The sequence below is a fragment of the Oryctolagus cuniculus genome, chromosome 5, assembly GCF_964237555.1.
Source record: "Oryctolagus cuniculus chromosome 5, mOryCun1.1, whole genome shotgun sequence".
Lineage (NCBI taxonomy): Eukaryota > Metazoa > Chordata > Mammalia > Lagomorpha > Leporidae > Oryctolagus > Oryctolagus cuniculus.
The window spans coordinates 112,907,497-112,933,234 of NC_091436.1; the positions used below are offsets into that span (position 1 = coordinate 112,907,497).

Sequence of the window (25,738 nt, forward strand, 5' to 3'; positions counted from 1 at the left end):
TACCCAAATCACTAGATTCAAAACAGGTTTAAATGGAGCTTTTTTATGGAGGAAGAAATTCTGAATGATGAAAATGAGATATATAGCTAAACACATGAAATAACAGGAAAGGACTCCAGACAAAGAATACAGAGATTTTTAGCCATCAGAGTTATCAGAATATTAGCTGAATTTTAATATATGGGGGAACTTCAAAAAGTTCATGGGAAATTGAATATGAAGAAGTTTAATTTGGCGTAACAATTTCCAAATCCACGTGCAGTTTTTTCCTAATACACATTTTCCATAGACTTTCAGAAGACTCTTCATATGTGTCTCAGTGTGTTTTGTGTTGCTGTAACAGAATACTGCAGCATGGGTACTTCATACAGAAAATATTCTCACTTCTCACCGTCTGGGGGCTGGGAAGTTCAATATCATGGTGCCTGCAGCCAGTGAGGACCTTCGTGCTGCATTAGCTATGGTAGAGGCAGAAGGATAAGAGAGATCAGGAGAGGCTAACCTTGCTTTTATCCTACAATAAGGACATCAGCCCATTCCTGAGGGTAGAGTCCTCATGAACAAAACTTCTCTTAAATGTCCCTCTCTCAACATTTTTGCATTAGGGATTAAGAGTCCAGCACATGCACTTGGTGGACATATTCAAGCCATTTCAATATATTAATAAAAGAAAGCAGTAGTAGTTAATTGTTTAGGATGCTGGAGCTGGTTGATCTGGGTTAGATTATTGGGAGGTTAGCTTACAAACTGTGTGGTCTTAGACAAGTTCTTTAATTTGTTAAGTGCCAGTTTCCCCATTTGTAAGCAGGATGTAACAATACCTAACCCATTTGGTGGTTATGAATATGAGATGAGGTACTGTATGTAAAATGATGAATTTATTGGCACATAATGATGGTCTAATAAATGTTAAGTGCTGCTATGATTATTTTGAGCTGTTCTGTTTATTCACCGTCTTGGACACGGTACTCTTAAATGTCCCTTTTCTTGCTTTGGAAAAGGAAAGATATCTGTCCTTAGAATGGAGAAGAACAGTTTGCCTTTGTAGTGTTGGAGGTAGGAAAATATTTAGGAGCTTGGTTGGATAAATGCCTTCATTTTTCTTGACACAACAAGTTTTTTGGCATTGACTGTGTATTGCAAATAATAGCTATGTGGAATGGGAGTGTGTAAAAGACAAATGGGAAAGAGCCAGTGTTCTTGTATCATGTAATAACCTATAGAAAGGAAAAACAAGCACAGACAAATTGAATTTGCAAAGATTATATTAAATATGTATTAAATATGCTTAGTGCTTTGACTTTTAAAAATATAAAGTAACTTTAGTAGGTCAGAAGTACTGTTACTGAGACCACATCGTATAAAAAAAGGAAAGTGGATATTTTTCCAGTCAATTAAACCTGATAAAAAATGACAGGGTGGCTGCATAGAAGTGCACTTTATTTCTCATCAAATTTGTTTGTGTATGGGTAGTTGATAAGTCACAGCCTTTTGCCTTGTGTTCTTCACTACAGACCTGGTCCTTTGTAGAAGTCAGCTTGTGATTGAATATTTGTGTTTTTTAAGCTGATGATTTGTATTGCCAGAATAACTCTGGCTGCCCATACCTGCTCTTCTGTGCGCCATCTCGGTTGTTTTTAAGGTGGTTGCGACTGCATGACTCTTAGTGAAACTATGTGGCGTATCTTTTCCAGTGACGCCCCAATCAGCCTGCTTTGTCCGTACTTGTAAGATTTTAAGGCGAGCTACAAAAGGCAAACCTCAGCTAGCAAATGAATGGCTTTAGGCAAGATTCTTTTGAATAGTTATCAGCATATTATTTGCTGTGTGTTGCATATTCATGTTGAAGCATATTTAAGGAGCCATTAAAGCTGTAACATTCAGCTGCCACTTTCACCGTTAGAAGTAGAGCTTTTTCCAGACCTTCTACTTTATAGTCTACTTCTAATGGTCAAAGAAAGAACATCCTTTCAGGCATAAAAATGCACAGCAGCAGTTACAGTTACCGTAGCAGCGATTCTGTGTTTAGCAACACTACCAGCACTCGGACAAGTCTTGATTCAAATGAAAATCTCCTCTCCATTCATTGTGGTCCTACCCTGATCAACTCCTGCATTAGCTTTGGCAATGAATCCTTTGATGGACACAGGTATTGAATCGTTGGTGTGGGCTTGTGCGTTACTTTTTGGTGGGCAGCATTTTTCAGGGAAAGTGATCTCTTCAGTTGCAAAGGGGAGGACTGTGTTTTGTTTTATTTCATCCCTTCTTTCAGGTTGGAAATGTTGCAGCAGATTGCCAACCGGGTGCAGAGGGACAGTGTCATCTGTGAAGACAAGCTGATCCTCGCCCGGAATGCTCTTCAGTCTGTAAGTTAATCTTGGGAGCCACTGGGATTGTGGTGGAGGGGTCAGTGTGGGCTGGCATGAACTAAATGTTGTACATAACACTTGGCTGATTCTTTATATATGTCTTCTACTGAAACTTAAAGTCCGTTAAAGATTAAGATTGGTGATTGCTTTCTCACTTTTTTTTTTTTTTTTGAAGATTTGATTTTTATTTATTTGAGAGATAGAGGAGTAGACAGAGAGGGAGAGACAGAGAGAAAGGTCTTCCATCTATTCCCTAAATGGCCGCAACTGCTGGAGCTGAGTGGATCCAAAGCCAGGAGCTTCTTCCTGGTCTTCCACACGGGTGCAGGGGCCCAGGCACTTAGGCCATCTTCTACTGCTTTCTCAAGTCATAAGCAGAGAGCTGGGTCAGAAGAGGAGCAGCCAGGGGATGCCGGTGCCACAAGCAGAGGATTAGCCTGCTACACCATAGCACTAGCCCCAGTGGTTGATATCTTGAGGGACAATGAGCAAAGGGAAAACATATTTTTTAACCAAAAGGGAAACAAAGAAAGCCCAAATAGGCTTCTGTACCTCTGTGTGGGGTTTTATATTTAAGGCTAGTTTTGAAACTTGTTTCACAGCATTAATAGTTCTTTTTAAAATACAGGATTCTAAAAGATTAGAATCTGGAGTGCAGTTTCAGAATGAAGCAGAAATTGCTGGGTATATACTTGAATGTGAGAACCTTCTGCGCCAGCATGTAATTGATGTACAAATTCTTATCGATGGAAAATACTACCAGGCAGATCAACTGGTACAGAGGTAAGAGTGCTAGTTATTCTGACCCTGTCCTTTTGTATAACTATTTCATGGATACTTAATTTTATTTTACAGAGTATATTTCTTAGCTCTTTTCAGTTGAAAATATGTATTACATTATATTACATTAATTATGGCATATTTTCATGCATTAAGTAGGTGTGTGCTTTCCAAAGATAAGTAGTAGGAAACATTTCATGATATTTATATCTATATAAAAATCCTGCAACAGTAACTAATATATGCATTTAATATACATACACTTAAAATATTCATTTGTGACATTTGAAAAAGCAGCTATAAAAGAAATATTATTTTTAATATAATTTTTCAGCTTTCTGTGTATCCTATTATAAAAAAATGGAATAAATATATTGAGAAAAATATGTGTGTCAAAATCTGTTCTCCAGAGAAGTGTGTTTGTGGTTAGGGATGGAACCTTTCAGACTGTAATCTCTTTCTGTCTCTATGTTTACACATGTGAGGAAACTTTAAAAAGTTCCTAGAAGCTGCATGTTATCTTTTAGTTCCTCTTACCCGTCAGGGTACTTCATTCACATTTTTATACATTATATGTATCATATACAAAATATACATACATATTTTTTAAACTTTTATTTAATAAATATAAATTTCAAAAGTACAACTTTTGGATTATAGCAGTTTTTCCCCCCATAACCACCCTACCTTCCGCAAAGCATCCCATCTCCTACTCCCTCTCCCATCCCATTCTTCATTAAGATTCATTTTCAATTATCTTTATATATAGAAGATCAACTTATATATACTAAGTAAAGATTTCAACAGTTTGCACCCACACAGACACAGAAAGTATAAAATACTATTTGAATACCAGTTTTACCATTAATTCACATAGTACAACACAGTAAGGATATATATTTATTTTTAAGTAAAATTTGTAAATGATGCTTTGACCAAATAAATTCCCTTTTTAAGAAATCTATAGTAAATTTAAATATAAATAATATATTAATAGAAACAGGAGAAAGCTTTATGTTCATGCCAGAAATATTTTATAATTACAGAAGTTTGGAACTGTCCTGGCTGTCAAACAATAGGAATCTGCTTACATTATAGTATAATAATAATACAAAAAGTTCATAGTACAAATTTCAGTGACAAAGAATCAAGACACAAAATTTCACCAATGTGATAACAAGGATTTTTTTAAGTCTTCATTTTAAAAAGCTTTTTTAAAACTGATGCATTAAAATTGTACATGCTTATGGGGTACCATGTGATGTTTCTGTGCAGGTATACAGTGTATAATAACCAAATCAGGGTAAACATTATCTGTAACCTTAAACATTTATCATTTCTTTAGGGAATAGCGTTCAAAATTTTTTCTTGTAGCTTTTCTGAAATATATAGTACATTATTGTTATCTACAGTTACCAACTATGCAATAGAACAACCAGAACTTATTTCTAACTATAACTTAGTACCCCTGGATCAACTTTTCCCCACCCTTTCACCTCCTAATCTCCCCACTCTCTGGACACTGCTACTCTGCTTTCAACTTCTTTGAGATCAACTTTTTAGGTTTTACATGAGTAGGATCATGTGATACTTGTCTGGCTTTATATTACTGAGCATTTTAGATTTACAGAAAAATTGAGTGGGAAGTATGGAGAGTTCTCATAAATGCCTTGTACCTCCCTTTCCCTCTCTCATGAACATTGTAATAAGTCAACATTGTTACATTATTATTAACCAAAGGCCCTAGTTAATAGGGCCCCTCTTTGTGACAAATACCTTTTACCTTATCCCTTTGATGTTTTGTTTTCAGGGTTGCAAAACTGCGCGATGAAATTATGGCCTTAAGGAGTGAATGTTCCTCAGTGTACAGCAAAGGACGTGCATTGCTGACGACGGAACAGACGAAGCTCATGATATCAGGAATCACTCAAAGTTTAAACTCAGGGTTTGCACAGACTTTGAACCCCTGTCTGAACTCAGGGCTGACCCAGAGTTTAACACCTTCCCTGACCTCTTCCAGTGTGACTTCTGGACTCTCCTCAGGGATGACGTCCCGCCTAACTCCGTCTGTCACTCCAGCTTATACACCTGGTTTTCCATCAGGATTGGTTCCAAATTTCAGTTCTGGGGTAGAGCCAACTTCATTGCAGAATCTGAAACTGATGCAGATCCGAAAACCCCTTCTTAAGTCCTCTTTGCTGGATCAGAATTTAACAGAAGAGGAAATCAACATGAAATTTGTTCAGGATCTCTTGAATTGGGTTGATGAGATGCAGGTAAAGAAAGGTTTCCTTTACCTGAGTGTTCCAATCCTTGTTGCTGTCAGTTTCTTTTTTGAACCTAGCAGTTTGCTCTTTACAGGTGCAGCTAGACCACACGGAATGGGGCTCAGATTTGCCAAGTGTTGAAAGCCATTTAGAAAATCATAAAAATGTTCACCGAGCTATTGAAGAATTTGAATCTAGCCTTAAAGAAGCTAAAGTCAGTGAGGTATGTGAATTAAACATTGGTGTTTGTTTCATTGTACTTGGCTTTTATTTGGCCCTTTACATATAGATCCTGTAACTCAGTTACAGAGTGAGTCAAAATTCCTCAAGATTCCTAAATTTCATGTCTTTTTATCCCATATTACAGATTCAGATGACAGCTCCTCTCAAACTAACGTATGCAGAAAAGTTGCACAGATTAGAGAGTCAGTATGCAAAACTCTTGGTAAGTGTGTGTTTTCTTTAAACCTTTGGTTTCCCTTATCTCTGTTTGACAAAGACATGATTCTTACGATTTTCCTCATAAAGAATACATCTAGAAACCAGGAACGGCACCTTGATACACTCCATAATTTTGTAACTCGTGCAACTAATGAACTTATTTGGTTGAATGAAAAAGAAGAGGAAGAAGTTGCTTACGACTGGAGCGAGAGAAATACCCAGATAGCTCGGAAGAAAGATTATCATGTGGTGAGTACAACCTTTGCACCTGCCTACTGAAGTTGTATTTCAGGCTTAGATCTTTATCTGACATACTTCTTAATTCTTTCTTAAAACAGGAACTAATGAGAGAACTTGAACAAAAGGAAGAAAATATTAAATCAGTTCAGGAAATAGCAGAGCAGCTACTTCTAGAAAATCACCCAGCCCGGTTAACTATCGAGGTAAGTCAGAAAGTTAACGGTCTTGGTTGAATGTTGATATGTGGTTATTACCTTTCAGGTTCCTTCATTGTTGATAAATTGAAAAAATGCAAATCACCTAACTTTTGTTACAAGCCTGGCTTAAAAATAATGCTGCTAATAATTCATCCTGATTTTTGCCTTTAATTCACTTCCTCTAAGTATGCCACTCATCACTTAGAATAAAGGTAGCTCATTGCCCCCTGTGGCCCAAGAGATGTATTGCTGTTAATATGAGGGATATTCTCTTTAGAAGCTTTGACATTTCAGTTCTTCCTTTCTATGTAATGCACAGTGATGTCATCTTGCTTAGCCTCCTTTCTCCATTAAAATTGGGGGAAGTTGCTTCTAATCAGTGGAGTTATGGTGATATGGAGAAGAAATAATTTACTTTTACTACTTAGTACAGTTCTTGGTATGTAGTATGTTTTCAATAAATACTAGCTATTATGACCCAATTTAATAGTTTTTATGGATTTCCCATCCAGTTTTGGCAGTGGAAGTTATCTTAATTTTTAGGCCTGATCCATGCTAGACAGATAATTGACTTTGTGAACATGGAGGTAGATTGTATAAGGGAGCAGGGAGCATCCAAAATGGGCAGACAGATGTGGCTCTTGCCAGAGGAAAGAAATGATGTCCTATAGAAAAGATAATGCACTCCAGACTGAGGGAAGGAATCAGCTGGTCTTTGTTCACTGAAATTGTTATGACATTAAAGATTAGTGAAATTCTAGGCCTCCTGGGGAAGTTTTGGGATGTTGTGTTTGACCTTCTTTCATATAAAATATGGTTTTGCATCCACATGCCATGTCATGTGTAACTGTGAAAGACATGGGAGAGTAGGCATACCACTGTGGAAAGGAAATTAGAATAATGATGGAATGGCTGGGTACACTTTTGTGTAATAAACTAAAAATAGAGTAGTCCCCAGTATAGATAAAGGAGAGATGTAGGAAATATGATTATAAAGAATTTTGATGGGGATGAAAAATGTGAATGTAAATCTGATTACTTTTTTGTATAAAGGATAATCTACCATAAGTTTCTTAAGTAGGAAAATGAAGCCTTAGTTATATTTATTATTCCTATGACCTGTCCAACATCGTATATGGGTACATGGATGATGCTTGGTTTATTATCAACACCACTTCATTCTTTATATGGAAAAAGAACCTAGTAATCTAATGATGCTAAGTGATATGTCTTTTATAGCAAGTTACCTGAAATAGCTTAATTTGAGGGAGCTGATAATATGATCAGAGTATGTTGCCAGGTTTCCAGTGCTGCGTGATACAGTCCACTCAGGAAGCCTGCCTCCAAAAGGAGGAAAAACAAGCTTGCACTAGTTTTTAAAACACCTAGAGCGCCCTCTCTAGGAAGTCATTGAATTATACCTAAAATGTAAAAGGGTGTTAACATGTTTCTGTAATGAAGCAGAATAAAAAGTATGAGTAAAGAAATACATTTTATAAAATACATCTTATAAATCCAAGTATTTATATAATTTATATATAATTTATAAAATTATAATTAATATAATATAAATAAAATTTATATAATTATATTTTCTAATTGCTTTAATTTCAAAACTACACTGAAACGTGTATGTGCATTCCCTTGGCCACCGTCCCCAAACTTTCCCCCAACAAAAACCAAGAGAAAACAGAGAACTATGCATTTCCCTGCTAGCAGGTATATTTTATGATTTGGAGACATGAAATTCAGAAAAAGGAAGGTAAAGCTATCCTGAAAGAAAGCATATCTGAGGGTTCCAAATAGCAGGTTTAAGGGTTGGTGGCAAAAGAGTTAGGGGTTGGTTTTCAAAACAGGAAAATGTTTTATTGTTTAAATTGTATACATTTAGCATTTAAATTGTACATCCAGTGTTCAACATTTTTCATGTGGAAATAATCAGGATTAACTTTTCCCTTGTCTCTCAAGAAGACATTTCAAGAAGTTTGAAATTTGAAAGAAATCAACTGGATTGATTTTTAAAAATTATATTTACACTGTAAGACTGACTTTGTGTATGTGACAACTCTCAGATAAAAGTGTTATTCTGTGACAACAGTGTCATCATCTGTTTTGATGGTTGTTTGTCATTTCAGAGCACCAGAGTGGTGCATATGGGCTTTGTTTCTCTGCGGCCAGTTACAATGTCTGTGTTTTGTCTTTAAGGCCTACAAGGCGGCAATGCAGACCCAGTGGAGCTGGATCTTACAGCTCTGCCAGTGTGTGGAGCAACATATCAAGGAGAACACCGCATATTTCGAGGTTTGTGAATAGAATCACAGCTTCAATAGATGATACTGTGACTTTGGCTGACTTTGGCAGATACCCTCTCTGCAATTTATTGACAATATACACAAATGGGTATGCATTGTACAGGGGAAATAAGCAAACAGATAAGGATAGTTTCATGGGCTTCTAGGATAGATTGAAACCTTCTATTAAGGAAGAAATCCTTTAAAAACTCCTTAGTATATAAGAAGACCTTTAGTCTCTAAATGCATTTTTATAAGGAAATGTTTTCATTAAAGAGAGTCAGCTGAACGATGTCTTAGTTTTAGTCCTCAGAAATTTTAAAGTATTCTTGGAATTTCATCCCGACTTAAAAATTGTTTGAGCCCTAAGCGAAGACAGACCTTTCATTAAAATAATACAGAGCTAAAATATAATATACACATTAACTTTGGACACATTGTTTATTCATAATCATCCAAGTTCAAGGGTTGTTGATTGGTTCAGGGAAGGATGCAGCTATTAGAAGTTATGAAGTTGCAGCTTTAGTTGCTAAGTTGTCTTGTGTTTTCATCCTTTTCTTAACAAGACGAGCACGCATGACCCTGAAGCCCAAACTTGACAACTCTGTGCTTTACTGGCATTTAACATCCTTTCACGGTGTGGTTTCATCTTTCCTTAGTTTTTCAATGATGCCAAAGAAGCTACTGATTACTTAAGGAATCTAAAAGATGCCATTCAGCGGAAGTACAGCTGTGATCGGTCAAGCAGCATCCACAAACTGGAAGACCTTGTTCAGGAATCAATGGTACTGACACAAATACCCTTTCATTTCATTGGTGACATTTAATGGCAATAGTTTGGTGTTTTATAATATTTTTGTATGTGCAGAACATTGTACTCTTTGGACTCTTGATATCTCATTTAAGAACTTGACTTGTTGGACTTGAATTATTTAACTTTATTGGACTCTTGAATTCAGTTCAGATTTAAATATTTGTTTTTAGACTTTTTGGTAGGAAATAGAAGAGTTTTTATGTGATAGCACTGATATTTTAAATTGCTTCATATTTTGAAATGCTTTAGCAGCAGGTGTGTGTGTGTGTGTGTGTGTGTGTTCATTCATTCTATAAATACTTGTTAAGCATTTCCTGTATCTCGGACACAGTTTCACATTCTAGGGATATAGCAGTGCACAAAACAGATATGAATTTCTATCCTTGTGGTGATACATAGTAGAGATAGAGCTAGGCAATGAAAATGTTAAATAAGCAAAATGCATGTAGTATGTTGGGGATTGTAAATGCTAAGTGAAACAACCAACCAAACAAAACTAAGGAAGAGGAGGTGGGAGTAGATTGAAAGCTTAGGTCAAGTGCTCAGGCGGAGATTTTTCTGATGAAGTTTCATTTGTGTGAATCCCTGAGGGAGTGTGGAGTACTAGTGTTTTACTTCTTAAGATCCATCATGTTTATTACTTAGGAAGAGAAAGAAGAACTTCTGCAGTACAAAAGCACAATAGCAAGCCTGATGGGGAGAGCAAAAACAATAATTCAGCTGAAGCCAAGGAATCCTGACTGTCCACTCAAAACTTCCATCCCGATCAAAGCTATCTGTGACTACAGACAGATTGAGGTACTTCTTATCCCTATTTCTGAAAAACGAAATCTCGTAGTGCTTACTGTGGATAACATTTTTTCCATCACATAAAACAAAAGATAAAATTCCTAACATGAACATGGAAAAGAGTGAGCAGTGACCTCATTTAGTTACTCTGTTCTTCATTTAAAACCAGATAACCATTTACAAAGACGATGAATGTGTTTTGGCGAACAACTCTCATCGTGCTAAATGGAAGGTCATTAGTCCTACTGGGAATGAGGCCATGGTCCCATCTGTGTGCTTCACCGTTCCTCCACCAAATAAAGAAGCAGTAGACTTTGCAAACAGGTTTGTAAGCATTAGCTAAAAACGTACAGACATTCTTGGGGCTGTCGTTAGGTTAAAGAAACAATCGGTAGTTTGTGAAGGCCCCACAGGATCAGAAGGCTCTAGAATTAGTAACCTTGTGCAGCTTTCACAGAGAAAATCTGTAGCATGTTTTCAGAGGTAATAAAAGGCCTTGATCTGCGATTTCTTTCCTATATTTCAGAATTGAGCAGCAGTATCAGAATGTCCTGACTCTGTGGCATGAGTCTCACATAAACATGAAGAGTGTAGTATCCTGGCATTATCTCGTCAATGAAATTGATAGAGTTCGAGCTAGCAATGTGGCTTCCGTAAGTATAAAACAACCCAATATGTGAAAAAATGGGAGAGATCTTGTTATGAGTAGGATGGAGTTTGTATTTCCTCTAGAACAGGATGGAGCCCAACATATCCATGCTGATTTATTTATTCATTCTATGAGTTTTTATTATATGCTTGCTATATATAAAGCACTCGCCGAGAACTGGAGAAATCTAGAGAAACAGATTCATTCAGTGCTTACTGGGAGATAGGGAGACAGGCTATTGTGTTTGGACATGTAGGGATGGGTATAGTTTGATTTCATTTATTGTATTTTATCAGTTTGGTTTTCCATTTCTTTTAAAATATAAAATTGTTAATGCAAAAATTTAATTTTATCTGCTTCTTCAGCTTATGACTATTAACATAAACTGACACATGCCCTGAGACCAAGTTGAGATCAGTCCATTCAAATTTAGCTATTAGGACTATAAACACTTAATTACTTGGATCTTTGGTCTTTTTTAGATAAAGACAATGTTACCTGGTGAACACCAGCAAGTTCTGAGTAATCTACAGTCTCGCTTTGAAGATTTTCTGGAAGATAGCCAGGAGTCCCAAATATTTTCAGGCTCAGATATAACACAAATAGAAAAGGAGGTTAATGTGTGTAAGCAGTATTATCAAGAACTTCTTAAGTCTGCAGAAAGAGGTAAAGCATGGGACTTTCTTTGTCTTTTCCCCATGGATATTTAGTCCAGGTCATTTTCTGCTCTCAGTAGGAATGTCAGACTTGGGTGTACGTTGCCACTCAGCCTATGTTTGTAGACACTGTTACTGGAACATTAGTAGCATGTTTGGGATAGGAAGATGCAAGGGATAGTTCATGTATTTCTAAATGATGAATTCAGAAAATGGTACCAGTTAAACTGTATGACAAACAATGAATTCTTTTGCATCTGCTATTTAGTATTTTCACTGTTTTGCAAGATGTAATATTCAATACAGTGGTTGGTTCTTCTGTTTCAGAAGAGATATAGTTATTAGGTACAAAACTGGATCATAGATAGGAGTTAAGGTAAAAAATTTTGTCTAGTTAACATTTGTTAAATGAAATGTAAGTTTTATTCTGAACTCTTTTGGATATTACTTAGAAACAATTTTATTAGTAATGGTGTAGTTTAAAAGTCTTAAACATTAATGCATTCTTTCCACTTTTTTAAAAAGATTTATTTTATTTATTTGAAAGGCAGAGTTAGAGAGAGAGAGAGAAAGAGGGAGAGAGACAAAGAGACAGAGGTCTTCCATCTTCTGGTTTACTCCCCAAATGGCTATGACGGCTAAGGCTGGTCCAGACTGAAGCCAGGAACCAGGAGCTTCTTCCCAGTCTCCTGTGTGGGTGTGGGGCCCCAAGCACCTGGCCATCCTCCACTGCTTTCCCAGGCACACCTGCAAGCAACTAGAACAGAAGTGGAGCAGCTGAGACTTGAATCAGTACCGATATGGGATGTTGGCACTGTAGGCGGCAGCTTAATAACCCTTTGTACCACAATGCTGGCCCCCATTCTTTTCACTTTAAAGGATTTTTTTTTTCATAATTTGCAGTTAATGTAATTAATTAATGTAATTCACATTTTTGTAAACAATATATTACTTTCTTTAGACATCATAAATCTGAAATTGGTACTTAAGATGGCATTAGGGAAGTATTGTTAACTCTCTAAATTTTAAGATCTATATATATTTTTTAAACTTTTATTTAATGAATATAAATTTCCAAAGTACAGAATATTGATTACAATGGCTTCCCCCATAACGTCCCTCCAACCCGCAACCCTCCCCTAAGATCTATATTTTAAGATTTATGTACTTCAGTTAGGTTTGTGATGACAATAGGAACCATCAGTTTGATCAGCTGTGTCCCAGGAATAGTAAAACAGTCCTTTAAGACACAAACGAGCATCCAAAACACAGAAGACAACAAGGTTATTTCTGAACATCGTATTTATTTCCGCAGAGGAGCAAGAGGAATCAGTTTATAATCTCTACATATCTGAAGTTCGAAACATTAGACTTCGGTTAGAGAACTGTGAAGATCGGTTAATTAGACAGATCCGAACTCCCCTGGAGAGAGATGATCTGCATGAGAGTGTGTTCAGAATCACAGAACAGGAGGTGAGAGTTCTAAATGTGCTGGGGAAAAATTAGGGCAAAGTACTTTCTTGGTGACCCTATCAACTCTTGTGATGTTTTATGTGCACACCTTAAAACACTCATCACGTTGTGAGGTCTGATGATGTATTTATTGCTGATCGTAAACTAGGATCTGTGATTCACTTCTCTCTGACTCAGATAAACACCCTATTGGGAAGAGGGGTATAAGGGCATCTCAGAGCAAGCGTTACTATACACTTGCTTTATGCAAAAGCACTAAGTTAGATGTTTGTGCCTAAGGAGTGGGTCTTTAGGAATAATATCTCATAAGGATATTTAGCTTTTAAACCTATGATCATAATGTAAAATGTATAAAAACTGTTTTAAGAAAATGTTCCATCTGGGTGATCGTCTATTGTCTGTATCTGTTCTGTGATTTACAGAAACTAAAGAAAGAGCTGGAACGACTTAAAGATGACTTGGGAACAATCAGCAGTAAATGTGAAGAATTCTTCAGTCAAGCAGCAGCCTCTCCATCTGTGCCTGCCTTGCGATCTGAGCTTAGTGTGGTCGTTCAGAACATGAATCAAGTCTATTCTATGTCTTCCACTTATATAGATAAGTATGTAACCATTATCTTAACATATAATTTGTATAGCTATCATTTTTTTGTGCTCATTTGCAAGTTCACCTTTAGGGATATAATACTCAATTTTATTTTGTGTTAGGGAATCTACTAAATATTTCTATAGATTTAGCACACTTCTCCAAGTTGAAACGGGTTGTGCCTCAGAGATTGGTGCATAATCTCCCCGTATTTTGCAATAGTTTCAGTAGCACAGCTTTTGTAGCCTACAGGATCTCCCTCTCCTACTTGGGCTAACTAAGGTTAGGAAGAAAATATGTTAGGTTGGACTCTTGCTGTCTACCACTCGGGGGGCAAGGGCCTGGGTTGGGGCACATGGTGCCTCTTAAGGGTAGAGTCAGTTGAATGTTGATCTTGTAGTAAATCTGTCAGTATTCCAAGAGGAAGAACATGCTGTGTCTTGTGTCCTGCCATGCTTTTAGAACTGCAACATGCAAAAATAAACATTTAACAAGAGGTAACTATTGTTCAATCCTCCTTTTAAGGTTGAAAACTGTTAATTTGGTGTTAAAAAACACTCAAGCTGCTGAAGCCCTTGTAAAACTATATGAAACTAAACTATGTGAAGAAGAAGCAGTTATAGCTGACAAGAATAATATTGAAAACCTAATAAGTACTTTAAAGGTATGAGTCTCACTCTTGGCTGTTTTTCAAGGTCATACTCTACAATTATTTCTCTAATAATTAATTTGGATCTTCCAACATCAAGTATCGAATCTTTTAGATTGAGAGTATTCATCCCATTTCATATTCTATAATTGCATAGATTCCTATAAGTAATTATGTTCAGTCATTTCAGTGTAAGGAGAGTTGTTCTTATTTGAAGTTTGAATGTTTATGACAGTAACTCTTTAGAGTCAGTTCACGTTGGCAGCAAAAGAGTTGAAACTAAAAATTATTTATAATAGACTCATGCTGGAAAAGGTAATCATTTTAAGAAAAAAAGAGGTAAATAGAGAAGTTCATCTAAGAAATGAAAAAAGACTGATAGTTGTATCAACTGTATCTTATTTCTAAGTGTAAAACACTTAGTAAAACTACAGCAAAGCAATTGTGAAAAGTTGTAACTGATTTTAATGCATATATTCATTACTCATCAGTGGGATTAGTGGGCATTTAAAAATCAACACTGAACAAAGACTTATTTTTACTTACAGAGATGGCAAACTTACCTATGTACTATATTTAATTAATATGCAGATTTCAATAGGATGCATTTTATTCAATTGTCACTTTATAAAAGATCAAAATACAGCCAAATATTAACAGTATAGTATCATAAGGTTAAACCTAAGAATATTTTGTATATGAAAGATACTCTTTTCTTTGCCTGATTTTTATATCAGTAATTTATGAATAAATTATTAACAATGTGCTTACCCAGTGACTGTTGACATATTTTTTAACTTTTACAAACGGATGTCTTTTAGCAATGGAGATCTGAAGTAGATGAAAAGAGAGAGGTATTCCATGCACTGGAGGATGAATTACAGAAAGCTAAGGCCATCAGTGATGAGATGTTTAAAACATATAAGGAACGTGACCTGGATTTTGACTGGCACAAAGAAAAAGCTGATCAGTTGGTTGAAAGGTGGCAAAATGTTCATGTACAGATTGATAACAGGTTGGTACTTTCAGCTCAGCTTTAGCACAGACTGAATACCTGTCTGCCTTTTCCAGGTAAAATCTAAACTGAATAAACTTTTTTTTTTTAATTTCTACAGTTAATTTCGTTAATGATAAGAGCTTTATCTCATGATAGTTTGTTCTTACAACTTTCACAAGACATTAGACTTTAACTGGTTTTCAACTCTGTGTTATTAAAATTGTCAATGTATTCTGGCATTTGCGTAGATAATCTATGTGAATTTTCTACAAGGAAAAACAACAGTTTTTTAATTATTATCAACTAGTAATATTCAAGTTGCCATGACTTATTAACAGCACAAGTTATGACTTTTATAGGACTTTATGTAGTAATCTATTCTAGGGTAAGAGATTGAAGACTTTATATTCATTGTAACTGAAGGTACGAGAAAATCAAATCAGTCAGCACCATGACTAAACCAAACATATCAATAGAAATGAGATGGTTTTAGGACTCATCTTTAAAAAAATGGGTTAGTTTTCATGTCCTACTTATGTTGATGCCAGTGAATTGCTATGACAAGTGAGGAGTAAAATTATGTTCAAATGTACATTATTTCATCTCTGTAAAATACTTGACAGATAGGCTTACTGGGTTGGTTTTAAAATCAGAGACACACCGGTGCTGTGGCTCACTAGGCTAATCCCAGGTTCTAGTCCGGGTTGGGGCACCAGATTCTGTCCCGGTTGCCCCTCTTCCAGGCCAGCTTTCTGCTATGACCCGGGAGTGCAGTGGAGGATGGCCCAACTGCTTGGGCCCTGTACCCCATGGGAGATCAGGATAAGTACCTGGCTCAAGCTATCGGATCAGCATGGTGCGCCTGCCGCAGCGCGCCGGCCTCGGCGGCCATTGGAAGGTGAACCAACGGCAAAGGAAGACCTTTCTCTCTGTCTTTCTCTCACTGTCCACTCTGCCTGTCCAAAAAAAAAAAAAAAAAAAAAAGACACAGGTATTTAATCACAGCTCCTGGGAAATATTCCCTGAGACCGTGTAAAATGTTCATCGGATTACCTTCTCATTATTTCAAGAGGGAACAGCCCTTTGATGGACACCTTGGCTAGTCAGGATATCCTGATTGATTATTGTTATGGCTGTGTTTGACTTTCGTACTTTTTAGCTTTAGTCTCTTGGGTATGTCCGTAGAGTAACTGGTGGCCTTAAATGACACAACTCCAGGAGCAAAATTTTTATATTTTTTATATTCAACCCAGAACTATATGGAGTGCCCATGGAGGTATGCATTGAATTCTTTGCACAGACTCCTGTAGTTGTACATAGTGCATTGAAGTGCACTTACTTTGTCTCTCCCTTCTCTGCTCCTTCCACCTTCCTAATACAATCTTAAACTCATTATCCTATTACTTTTCTCTTAGGTTACGGGACTTAGAAGGCATTGGGAAATCACTGAAGTATTACAGAGATACCTATCACCCGCTAGATGATTGGATCCAGCATGTTGAAACCACTCAGAGAAAGATTCAGGAAAATCAGCCAGAGAATAGTAAAAACCTAGCCACACAGCTGAATCAACAGAAGGTATGTGAAGAAAATTCTTTGTACTACAGTTGCCTCTGTTTGGTCAGTTATGATCCTCCCCTTTCTTATGTTAAAGGAAAAAGTTAGCAACTTTCTAGAGAAAAGTGTGGAGTTTATCATAAGTACTAAAATCCTGTAGCCCAGACCTACATAATTGCTTATTTTTATTTCTTAGAAATCATTATTGACAGCAAAGGTATTAGGAAAGTAACATAAATAGAATAATTTCAAATTCCTACTTGTGATTTAATCATAGGTAAACCATTGTGATACCTTGCTGACCACAGTAGTATTGTGGGTTCCTAAATAAATAAAAATGAATAGTGTCATTGGTACCCAATGGCCTCAAGTCTGCCTTTGCTAATTCCCATGATTTAGTGTAATTTCTGCTTTGGAAGGGCTGTGAGGATGGGTCACATGCATGGCCTAGTCTGGAGATTTGTAATTTACTCAAAATTAAAGTAACATATTAAATGTCAAGGGATTAGAAGCTATACATTTTTTAGATTTATTTATTTATTTGAAAGAGTTACAAAGAGGAGAAGCAGAGAGAGAGAGAGAAAGAGAGAGGGAGAGAGAGAGTGAGAGAGAGGTAGGTCTTCCAACCGCTGGTTCACTCCCTAATTGGCTGCAACAGCCTATGCTGTGCTGATCTGAAGCCAGGAGCCAGGAGCTTCCTCTGGGTCTCCCAAGCAGGTTCAGAGACCCAAGGACTTGGGGCATCTTGTTCTGCTTTCCCAGGCTATAGCAGAGAGCTGGATCAGAAGTGGAACAGCTGGGATTCGAAATAGTGCCCATATGGGATGCTAACCGGTGCCCATATGGGATGCTGACACTGCAGGTAGCGGCTTTACCTGCTACACCACAGTGCCAGCCCCAGGAGCTATACTATTAAGTTAAGCGAACATCCCTTAGGTCCTGAGTTCTTAATAAGTAGAACAGCACAGATTTCATTGTCCTGTTCCTTCTAAATTATGTGCATTTACAGATGCTGGTGTCTGAAATAGAAATGAAGCAGAGCAAAATGGATGAGTGTCAAAAATATGCAGAGCAGTACTCAGCTATAGTGAAGGTAAGAGGTTTAAATCACTGTAGTCAAGTTTAATATTCAAGGATGTGATTCTACAGTGCACTTTTTATGGATGAGATGACTATACAGGTTACCACATGTTAAAAAAGTAAAAAGAATCCTCACTTGAACTTCTGGACAATTACCTAATAATTCTTCGGAAATTTCAGTCACATGACAGACCCCCAGTTCATTCATTTTCTTTCTTGCTGTCACATGTATGTGAGTTTATGCATGCACACACACACACGCATACACTACCACCACCGCTGCCACCACCACCACCAGAATAAATTCAAAGCTTTGACATTGGCTTTTTGCTTTTCTCTTACCCTTTTTTTCTCTAACACTGCTGAAGTTGTCCGTAGGAGAATTTCTGGCTATCTAACTTAGGAGACATTTCTGATTCTTTGCATGTTATCCCTGACCTCTTCTCAGCTTTAGCTTTCCAGATCCACAGTTCCATGGTCTAGCTGAAGGAAAGGGAAGCTGAAGATAGAATACTAGAATACTTTAATAAGTATTTTTATGAGCTTCCAGAGGAACCTGGGAACGTTCCTGACCTCCTCACATATTTCTGATTTTATCATCTCATTGGAAGCATCTGCAGGATTATATAGATTCCTAAAAATGTCATTTTGCAGTATTTTCTTTATTTAAAGTTAACTCAAAGTAACTAGGTTCCAGTTTTCCCTGACAGATAACTATAGGGTGAAGATCTAGTGCTTCGCTTTAATTAATTTTATCTTACTGGCTCTTTTATACAGGACTATGAATTACAAACAATGACCTACCGGGCCATGGTTGATTCACAACAAAAATCTCCAGTGAAACGCCGAAGAATGCAGAGCTCAGCAGATCTCATTATTCAGGAGGTAATAAAAGTGGAAGAGAGGGGGGAAGGAGTACAAAAGAGAAATATCATTTTGCCAAGCGCTTTACTTTTACAATGGTGAAATACATATGGTATCAAATTTACACTTTATGACATTTCAGGACATCACAGTGGTATGCAGCCATCACCACTATTACCTCAAGACTCTTTTCATAATCCCATACACAAAGTCTATAACAATACTTGTTATTAAGGATCTTAAAAATCCTTCTACAGATCTTTATTCAAGATCATTTATTAACTAAAAAGGTAAATAAATGTACTTCAGGATTAAATTTAGGAAATAATTGTCATTTAATATGTTTTTCACAACGTATAATAATAAGCTCATTGCTACTGAGTTACCATTTATCATAAAGGAGTGGTATACTTTACTGTCCTGAAGTCTTCAATTTATTTAGGACAAATGGAGATGGTGTTTTTCTTTTTTTCTGAATTGCAGTTTATGGATCTGAGGACTCGATACACTGCTCTGGTCACTCTCATGACACAATATATTAAATTTGCCGGTGATTCCCTGAAGAGGCTGGAAGAGGAGGAGGTAACAATTAACAATGAACAGCTAAATAAAAAGAACCTAGGTTTCATCAGGAACTATGGTATGGTTTAGGGCAGAAAAGATTTCAGGATACAGTTACACTGCTGATAGCTGATAGTCTAGTAATTATTTGATCATTAAATTACGATGAAGATGAGAGAAGGCCTGGGACTTTTGTTTGTTTTAATGATTCAAATAGAATAGTACTTTTAAGTTTTCATGTTAGACTCTATTATGTTACAGTGGTTCTCTTTAAATTATGACATGTTGGGAACAAGCGTTGGCAGAACATTTCAGCTTTCTCACAGCTGAGCTGTGTGCTGCTGTGAAGTGCAGTCATGAGTCACTGCTATTACCAAGTCTCCTGGGATACCATGGGGATGCTTTAGTTGTATGTGTTTAAAGTGAATTTACATCTTTAAGGAATTAAAATCATTACAATCAATATATCAGTAAGACATCAACTTGTAGTAGATATTTATATAAAAGAGTGTTTTAAAGATTTTGGGATGATATAGTACATTTGTAAAAAGACTAGCATTCTCATTTGAAGGACATCTACTACTTTGATTCTGCGTTTAAAAATTATATTCAGAAATAGGAAGAATAAGGAGTTAGCTATAAAAATACATTGTCATCAAAGACTGTTTTATTAAATCTTGAAGTGATCATGCCCTGTTTTCCTGATATAATTTCTGCTTCTAGCCTCAGAACACACAAAATGGTAGAATGAATACTAACAATTATAAAGTGTGGGGCATGAGCTATCTTAAATTAGACTGTTGGTGAAATTCTGGTGGTGATTATCCTTAGTGTAATTCTGTTTAAGTAATGAGAGAACCTAACATAATAAATTTCTATGGGATGTTACTTTTTCAGTTTCTAAAAATTTAACTGCCTTGTTCTAAACTACTGTAGTCTGTTCAGTTAACACTTCGCTGCGACTAAATCACTAACATAGCTGATTGCAAGACTTTATAACCAGCTTCCTTTGTGCTTAGAAAGGAGAACTAGAATATCTGTGGCCATCTTATTAATTGTTTTCCCCTCTTATCTATGAAACAATATCTATTTTTTTTACATTTTTACTTTTTGAGATTTATTCCATTTTAAATAGTATGCAGACCATTTAAGTTATATATGTGGTACTCAAATGTAAAATAAAATTTTTTCCTTCATTATTGTATACAACAGATTATACACACACATATATGCATATGCACACCACTCTGTTCAGTTTATCTTGTGGGAAAGAACACTAGCAATTGACGAAACAAAAGATATGTCAAATGGCTTAAATATATGCAAATTGTTGTTGTCACCCTTTGAAATGTCAAAGACAGCAATGAAAATCAAAACAATATACTTAGGGAAGTAAATACAATGACAACAATTTACAATAAACAAAAAATCATCACTTATGGATCATTAATGGAATGCATAAAAGAGATATGCAACAGTTTATAGACTCAGAAGAGTAGTTCTTCTGAAACGGAGTCTTCGAGACTCACATAGAAACCTTGTTCTGAGAGCAGAATTTTCCATAATAAACAAAAATTAGAGATGTAAGTTAATTTTAGAAGTAATATCCTATTAGAAAAATGTTATTAGTGTATCTGTAAAGGATATTAGATATGATGCAATTTATAAGTCTGTGTTCACAGCAAAATATACTAAATATTTATCACTGAAACTAAAGGGTGACATTGGTGGAACACTTAGAGAAAAGGAAATATTTTTATGAAAATAAGTTTTAAATATTCAAAAAAGCAAATCATCAATTGGACTAAATCACTTCTAGTGATTTTTCTAGCATTTGCAATCATTACAATGACTCTAAAATAGTAAGGCTCTAATAACATTGTTTTCTGAAGGAATTTTCATTTATTTAAACTTAATGACATTATCAAAGAGGAAAAAAAGGCTCAACATTTCTTAGCAATTGGTAGGTTTTAAAGGAGATTTGATGAAGAACTGAAGAAGATCTTCTTAGAAATAATCTTTTTGAAAAACAAAAAAATCTAATATAAATAGGGAACATGCTTCAGGGTCACTGAGACTTGGCCCTGATTCCAAAGTAAAGAAAATAGAACATTGAGCATAGTGGGTTGTGATGAAATTTGCTTCTATGTGAATTTTTATTCAAAATCATATTTAGGTTATCTACGGAAGCAACTGAAGTTCACATCAGAATTATGAGGTGATCAAGACATTTAGTGGAAGTGAAATAAGAGGCATGGTCTATAATATAAATTAAGTTCTTGAAATTCACCATCATTTCTCACTGAAAACAAATCTATACAAGATAATTTCTCTACTCCTGTTTAAATTATTTCTAATTATGGTAACTTGACTGATGTTATGAAACTAGCATTATGATATTAATAGAAAGAAGTTAAATTATAAGTAACCCTGTTCATGTTGTTCTGTAGTAAGTGTAAAATGTACCCCTTCCAGTTGAGACCAATTCATTCATTAAAAGAGTAAATTACTTTTCTAATATTTTGTCTATAAATTGAAGCTGAATCCCTAGTACATTTTGAAAAACATCTATATTTAACAACTTTCTTTACGGAGTATCTAAAGGTACTTGTCAAGGTGGATGCATATGAGGCATGTCATTAGCAACAGCAACAACATCTGTGAGTATATGGGGGCACATCTTTCCTATTGGGAACTAAAGCTGCCTTTGCATTAGCAATTCTCATTATTGTAATTGTCATAATATAACAAGTATAAACAAAGATTTTTGTCTTCAAGTTTTGCATAATTTTCCTCCTTCCCCACGTTAAATATTATTTCTGAATTTGGTTGTCTGTTCTACAGTATGCTTTTGTTTCTTTCATTATAAAAATATGGTCACATAGATTCACTTTTAATTTCCATGGGACTAGATATTGAAAACTGCACTCTTTAGTGTCATTTGGTTCCTGTGTGTTTGTGTTCTTATTAGCTTGTAGGACAAAGTTATGTGCAAGGCCAGAAAGAACACTATCATGATTTTTAATTCCTGCTTTTGTCACTTAACCATTGTGGGAGCTTGCAAAGTCATTTAGCTAGCTTTATCTCAAGTTCTTTACCTGTGAAAAGCTGGGGTCATAGCCAGTGTTTTCTAGCGTCTCTTCTTCCTATAAAATCCTGAGCTAGCTAATGTTTAAAATAAAATTATTCCTGAGAGACAAAACAAGATTTTCAGGCAGTCCGTCATGAGGATGTCTTGTCTTCTGCTGCTGACTCTCTTACGCTTCCTCTCTGAAGAAGGCGGTGCTCTTGGTGGTGGTAGCGCTTGGTCTGCATTTGGGTTCACTTGGTTTTGTAAGTACCTTGATGAACATTGCTTTATATTTTGTACGATAAGCCCGAGTAGAACAGGTCTGACACTTTGCCAACCTCTCTTGTAGATTAAAAGGTGTAAGGAGACTTCTGAACATGGGGCATATTCAGATCTGCTTCAGCGGCAGAAGGCAACCATGATTGAGAATAGCAAACTTACAGGAAAGATAAGTGATCTGGAAAAAATGGTAGCTGAACTAAAGAAACAGAAGTCTAGAGTCGAGGAAGAACTTCCCAAGGTCAAGGAAGCTGCGGAAAATGAATTGAGGAGGCAGCAGAGGAATGTAGAAGACATTGCTCTGCAGAAGATGAGGGCAGAAAGTGAAGCCAAGCAGTACCGCAGGGAACTGGAGACCATTGTGAGAGAGAAGGAAGCAGCGGAACGGGAGCTGGAGCGCGTGCGGCATCTCACGATGGAGGCAGAGGCCAGAAGAGCAGCTGTGGAGGAAAACCTCCGCAATTTTCGGGATCAGTTAGAGGAAAACACCTTTACAAGGAGAACGCTGGAAGATCATCTTAAAAGAAAAGACTCAAGTCTCAATGATCTGGAGCAACAAAAAAAGAAGTTGATGGAAGAGTTAAGAAGAAAGAGAGACAATGAAGAAGAACTCTTGAAGCTGGTCAAGCAGATGGAAAAGGACCTCGCACATCAGAAACAGGTAGCAGAGAAGCAGTTGAAGGAAAAGCAGAAAATTGAATTGGAAGCAAGAAGAAAAATAACTGAAATTCAGTATTCCTGCAGAGAAAGTGCATTGCCAGCTTGTGCGATCACGCCGGTGGCATCGTGCAGGGCAATAGCAGACCTTGAGAAGGAGCACGACAGACAGAAAGCAGCAGAACTCAAGCAGCAGGTGGATGAACTCACAGTTGCCAACAGAAAGGCTGAGAAAGACATGAGAGAGCTCAAGTATGAACTCAGTGCCCTGCAGCTTGAAAAAACTTCATCTGAGGAAAAGGCTCGTTTGCTAAAAGATAAACTGGATGAAACAAATAATACCCTAAAGTGTCTTAAGTTGGAGTTGGAAAGGAAGGATCAGGCAGAGGAAGAGTATTCTCAGCAACTCAGAGAACTCAGTAGGCAACTGACGCAAACCACAGATAAAGCTGAAGAAGTCATGCAAGAAGCTGATGATCTCAAGAAAATAAAGCACAATTATCAGTTAGAATTAGAATCTCTTCATCATGAGAAAGGGAAATTGCAGAGAGAAGTAGACAGGATCACTAGGGCACATGCTATTGCTGAGAAGAATATTCAGCATTTAAACTCACAAGTTCAGTGTTTTCAGGGTGAGAAGGAATTCTCTAATGAAAGAGTACGAGTATTCCAGAGAAAATCAGACCATCTAAAAGAACAGTTTGAGAAAAGCCACGAGCAGTTGCTTCAGAATATTAAGGCTGAAAAAGAAAATAATGATAAAATCCAAAAGCTTAATGAAGAACTGGAGAAAAGTAATGAGTGTGCAGAAATGTTAAAACAAAAAGTAGATGAGCTTACTAGGCAGAATAATGAAACCAAATTAATGATGCAGAGAATTCAAGCAGAATCAGAGAATATAGTTTTAGAAAAACAAGCTATCCAGCAAAGATGTGAAGCACTAAAAATTCAGGCAGATGGTTTCAAAGATCAGTTACGCAACACGAATGAACACTTGCATAAACAGACAAAAACAGAGCAAGATTTCCATAGAAAAATCAAATGCCTGGAAGAGGATCTGGCCAAAAGTCAAAATTTAGTAAGTGAATTTAAGCAGAAGTGTGACCAGCAGAATATTATCATCCAGAATACTGAGAAAGAGGTGAGAAATCTGAACGCTGAGCTGAATGCTTCAAAAGAGGAAAAGCGACGGGGAGAGCAGAAAGTTCAGCTACAGCAAGCTCAAGTGCAAGAGTTAAACAACAGGCTGAAAAAGGTCCAAGACGAACTGCACTTAAAGACCATAGAGGAGCAGGTGACCCACAGAAAGATGCTTCTGTTTCAGGAGGAGTCTGATAAATTCAAACGTTCGGCTGAGGAATTTCGCAAAAAGATGGAAAAATTGATGGAAGCCAAAGTCGTCACTGAAAATGACATTTCAGGCATTCAGCTTGACTTTGCGTCTCTTCAGCAAGAAAACTGCAGAGCTCAAGAGAATGCTAAGCTTTGTGAAACAAATATCAAAGAACTCGAAAGGCAGCTTCAGCGATACCGCGAGCAAGCGCAGCAAGGGCAGCACATGGAGACAAATCATTACCAAAAATGTCGGAAACTTGAGGACGAGCTGATCACCCAGAAACAAGAAGTTGAAAATCTGAAGCAGAAAATGGATCAACAGATAAAGGAACATGAACATCAGTTAGTTTTGCTCCAGTCTGAAATCCAAAGGAAGAATACCGCCAAAGAGCGTACCTTCAAACCAGACTTTGAGATGACCGTGAAGGGGTGTCAGCACTCTGGAGAGCTCTCTTCCAGAAACACTGGACACCTTCACCCAACTGGCAGATCTTCCCTGTTGAGATGGGCTCAGGAACCACAGATATTGGAAGAAAAATGGCAGCAGCAGATCGTCGAACAAAGCCCCAAGGAAGTCCAGTTTCAGCCACCGTTGTCTCTTCTAGAGAAAGAGAAAAGCCAGCAGTGTTACTCTGAGTATTTTTCTCAGACTAGCACTGAATTGCAGATAACCTTTGATGAGGCAAACCCTAGGACAAGACTCTCAGAAATGGAGACGATGAGAGATCAAGCCCTGCACGGTGCCAGGCCACCTATTAGGTATCCAGATGACAAACGTGAAATGGAACTTGTGAAGCTTTTGACACCCTTAGAGGTATACTTTGTGTTCTGAGACCTTGTTGGCTACATAATGGCAGGTTTCCTCTTTTCCTTCTCTTCTCTCATAGGTGAAATTTTTAAATGATTCTGAAATGTGCTTGGCTCTCAGTAGTTCTGACTGAAAAATAATCCTGTATTTTTCCTAGTGATTTACCTGAAATCTTTATTGTAAATTATCATTCTTTAATATTTGGATGTTTAGACACACAGATGTTGTATCTATGGGAATAGATTTTGAAAAATCTGATAATAGAAAAACAAAACCTTTAGAGGAGCCAAGTAGTTGACTTTCTAATATATTCTGTGGCCAAATTTCATC

General features: G+C 36.7%; 1 protein-coding gene across 42 annotated transcripts in view; it reads left to right on the forward strand.

Moving 5' to 3' along the window:
• DST (dystonin) overlaps window positions 1–25,738 on the forward strand; it is a 486,283-nt gene that overhangs the window by 299,765 nt on the left and 160,780 nt on the right. For 39 of the 42 annotated variants that reach the window (XR_007923259.2, XR_011388661.1, XR_011388662.1 and 36 more), the window contains 21 exons: window positions 2,273–2,366; window positions 2,998–3,152; window positions 4,960–5,425; window positions 5,511–5,639; window positions 5,784–5,861; window positions 5,945–6,106; window positions 6,196–6,300; window positions 8,500–8,595; window positions 9,245–9,370; window positions 10,045–10,197; window positions 10,358–10,512; window positions 10,715–10,841; window positions 11,320–11,503; window positions 12,809–12,966; window positions 13,389–13,567; window positions 14,077–14,215; window positions 15,022–15,215; window positions 16,613–16,775; window positions 17,764–17,847; window positions 18,612–18,719; window positions 19,182–19,280. Coding sequence is in view for 39 of the 42 variants with exons in the window: in XM_051855540.2 (XP_051711500.1) it covers window positions 2,273–2,366; window positions 2,998–3,152; window positions 4,960–5,425; window positions 5,511–5,639; window positions 5,784–5,861; window positions 5,945–6,106; window positions 6,196–6,300; window positions 8,500–8,595; window positions 9,245–9,370; window positions 10,045–10,197; window positions 10,358–10,512; window positions 10,715–10,841; window positions 11,320–11,503; window positions 12,809–12,966; window positions 13,389–13,567; window positions 14,077–14,215; window positions 15,022–15,215; window positions 16,613–16,775; window positions 17,764–17,847; window positions 18,612–18,719; window positions 19,182–19,280 (3,154 nt within the window). In the remaining 3 variants the exon portion in view is untranslated. Of the gene's footprint in view, window positions 1–163; window positions 2,150–2,272; window positions 2,367–2,997; window positions 3,153–4,959; window positions 5,426–5,510; window positions 5,640–5,783; window positions 5,862–5,944; window positions 6,107–6,195; window positions 6,301–8,499; window positions 8,596–9,244; window positions 9,371–10,044; window positions 10,198–10,357; window positions 10,513–10,714; window positions 10,842–11,319; window positions 11,504–12,808; window positions 12,967–13,388; window positions 13,568–14,076; window positions 14,216–15,021; window positions 15,216–16,612; window positions 16,776–17,763; window positions 17,848–18,611; window positions 18,720–19,181; window positions 19,281–22,678; window positions 25,415–25,738 lie in introns of those variants that run through there. The other 3 variants (XM_051855562.2, XM_051855571.2, XM_051855572.2) reach the window with 2 other exon arrangements.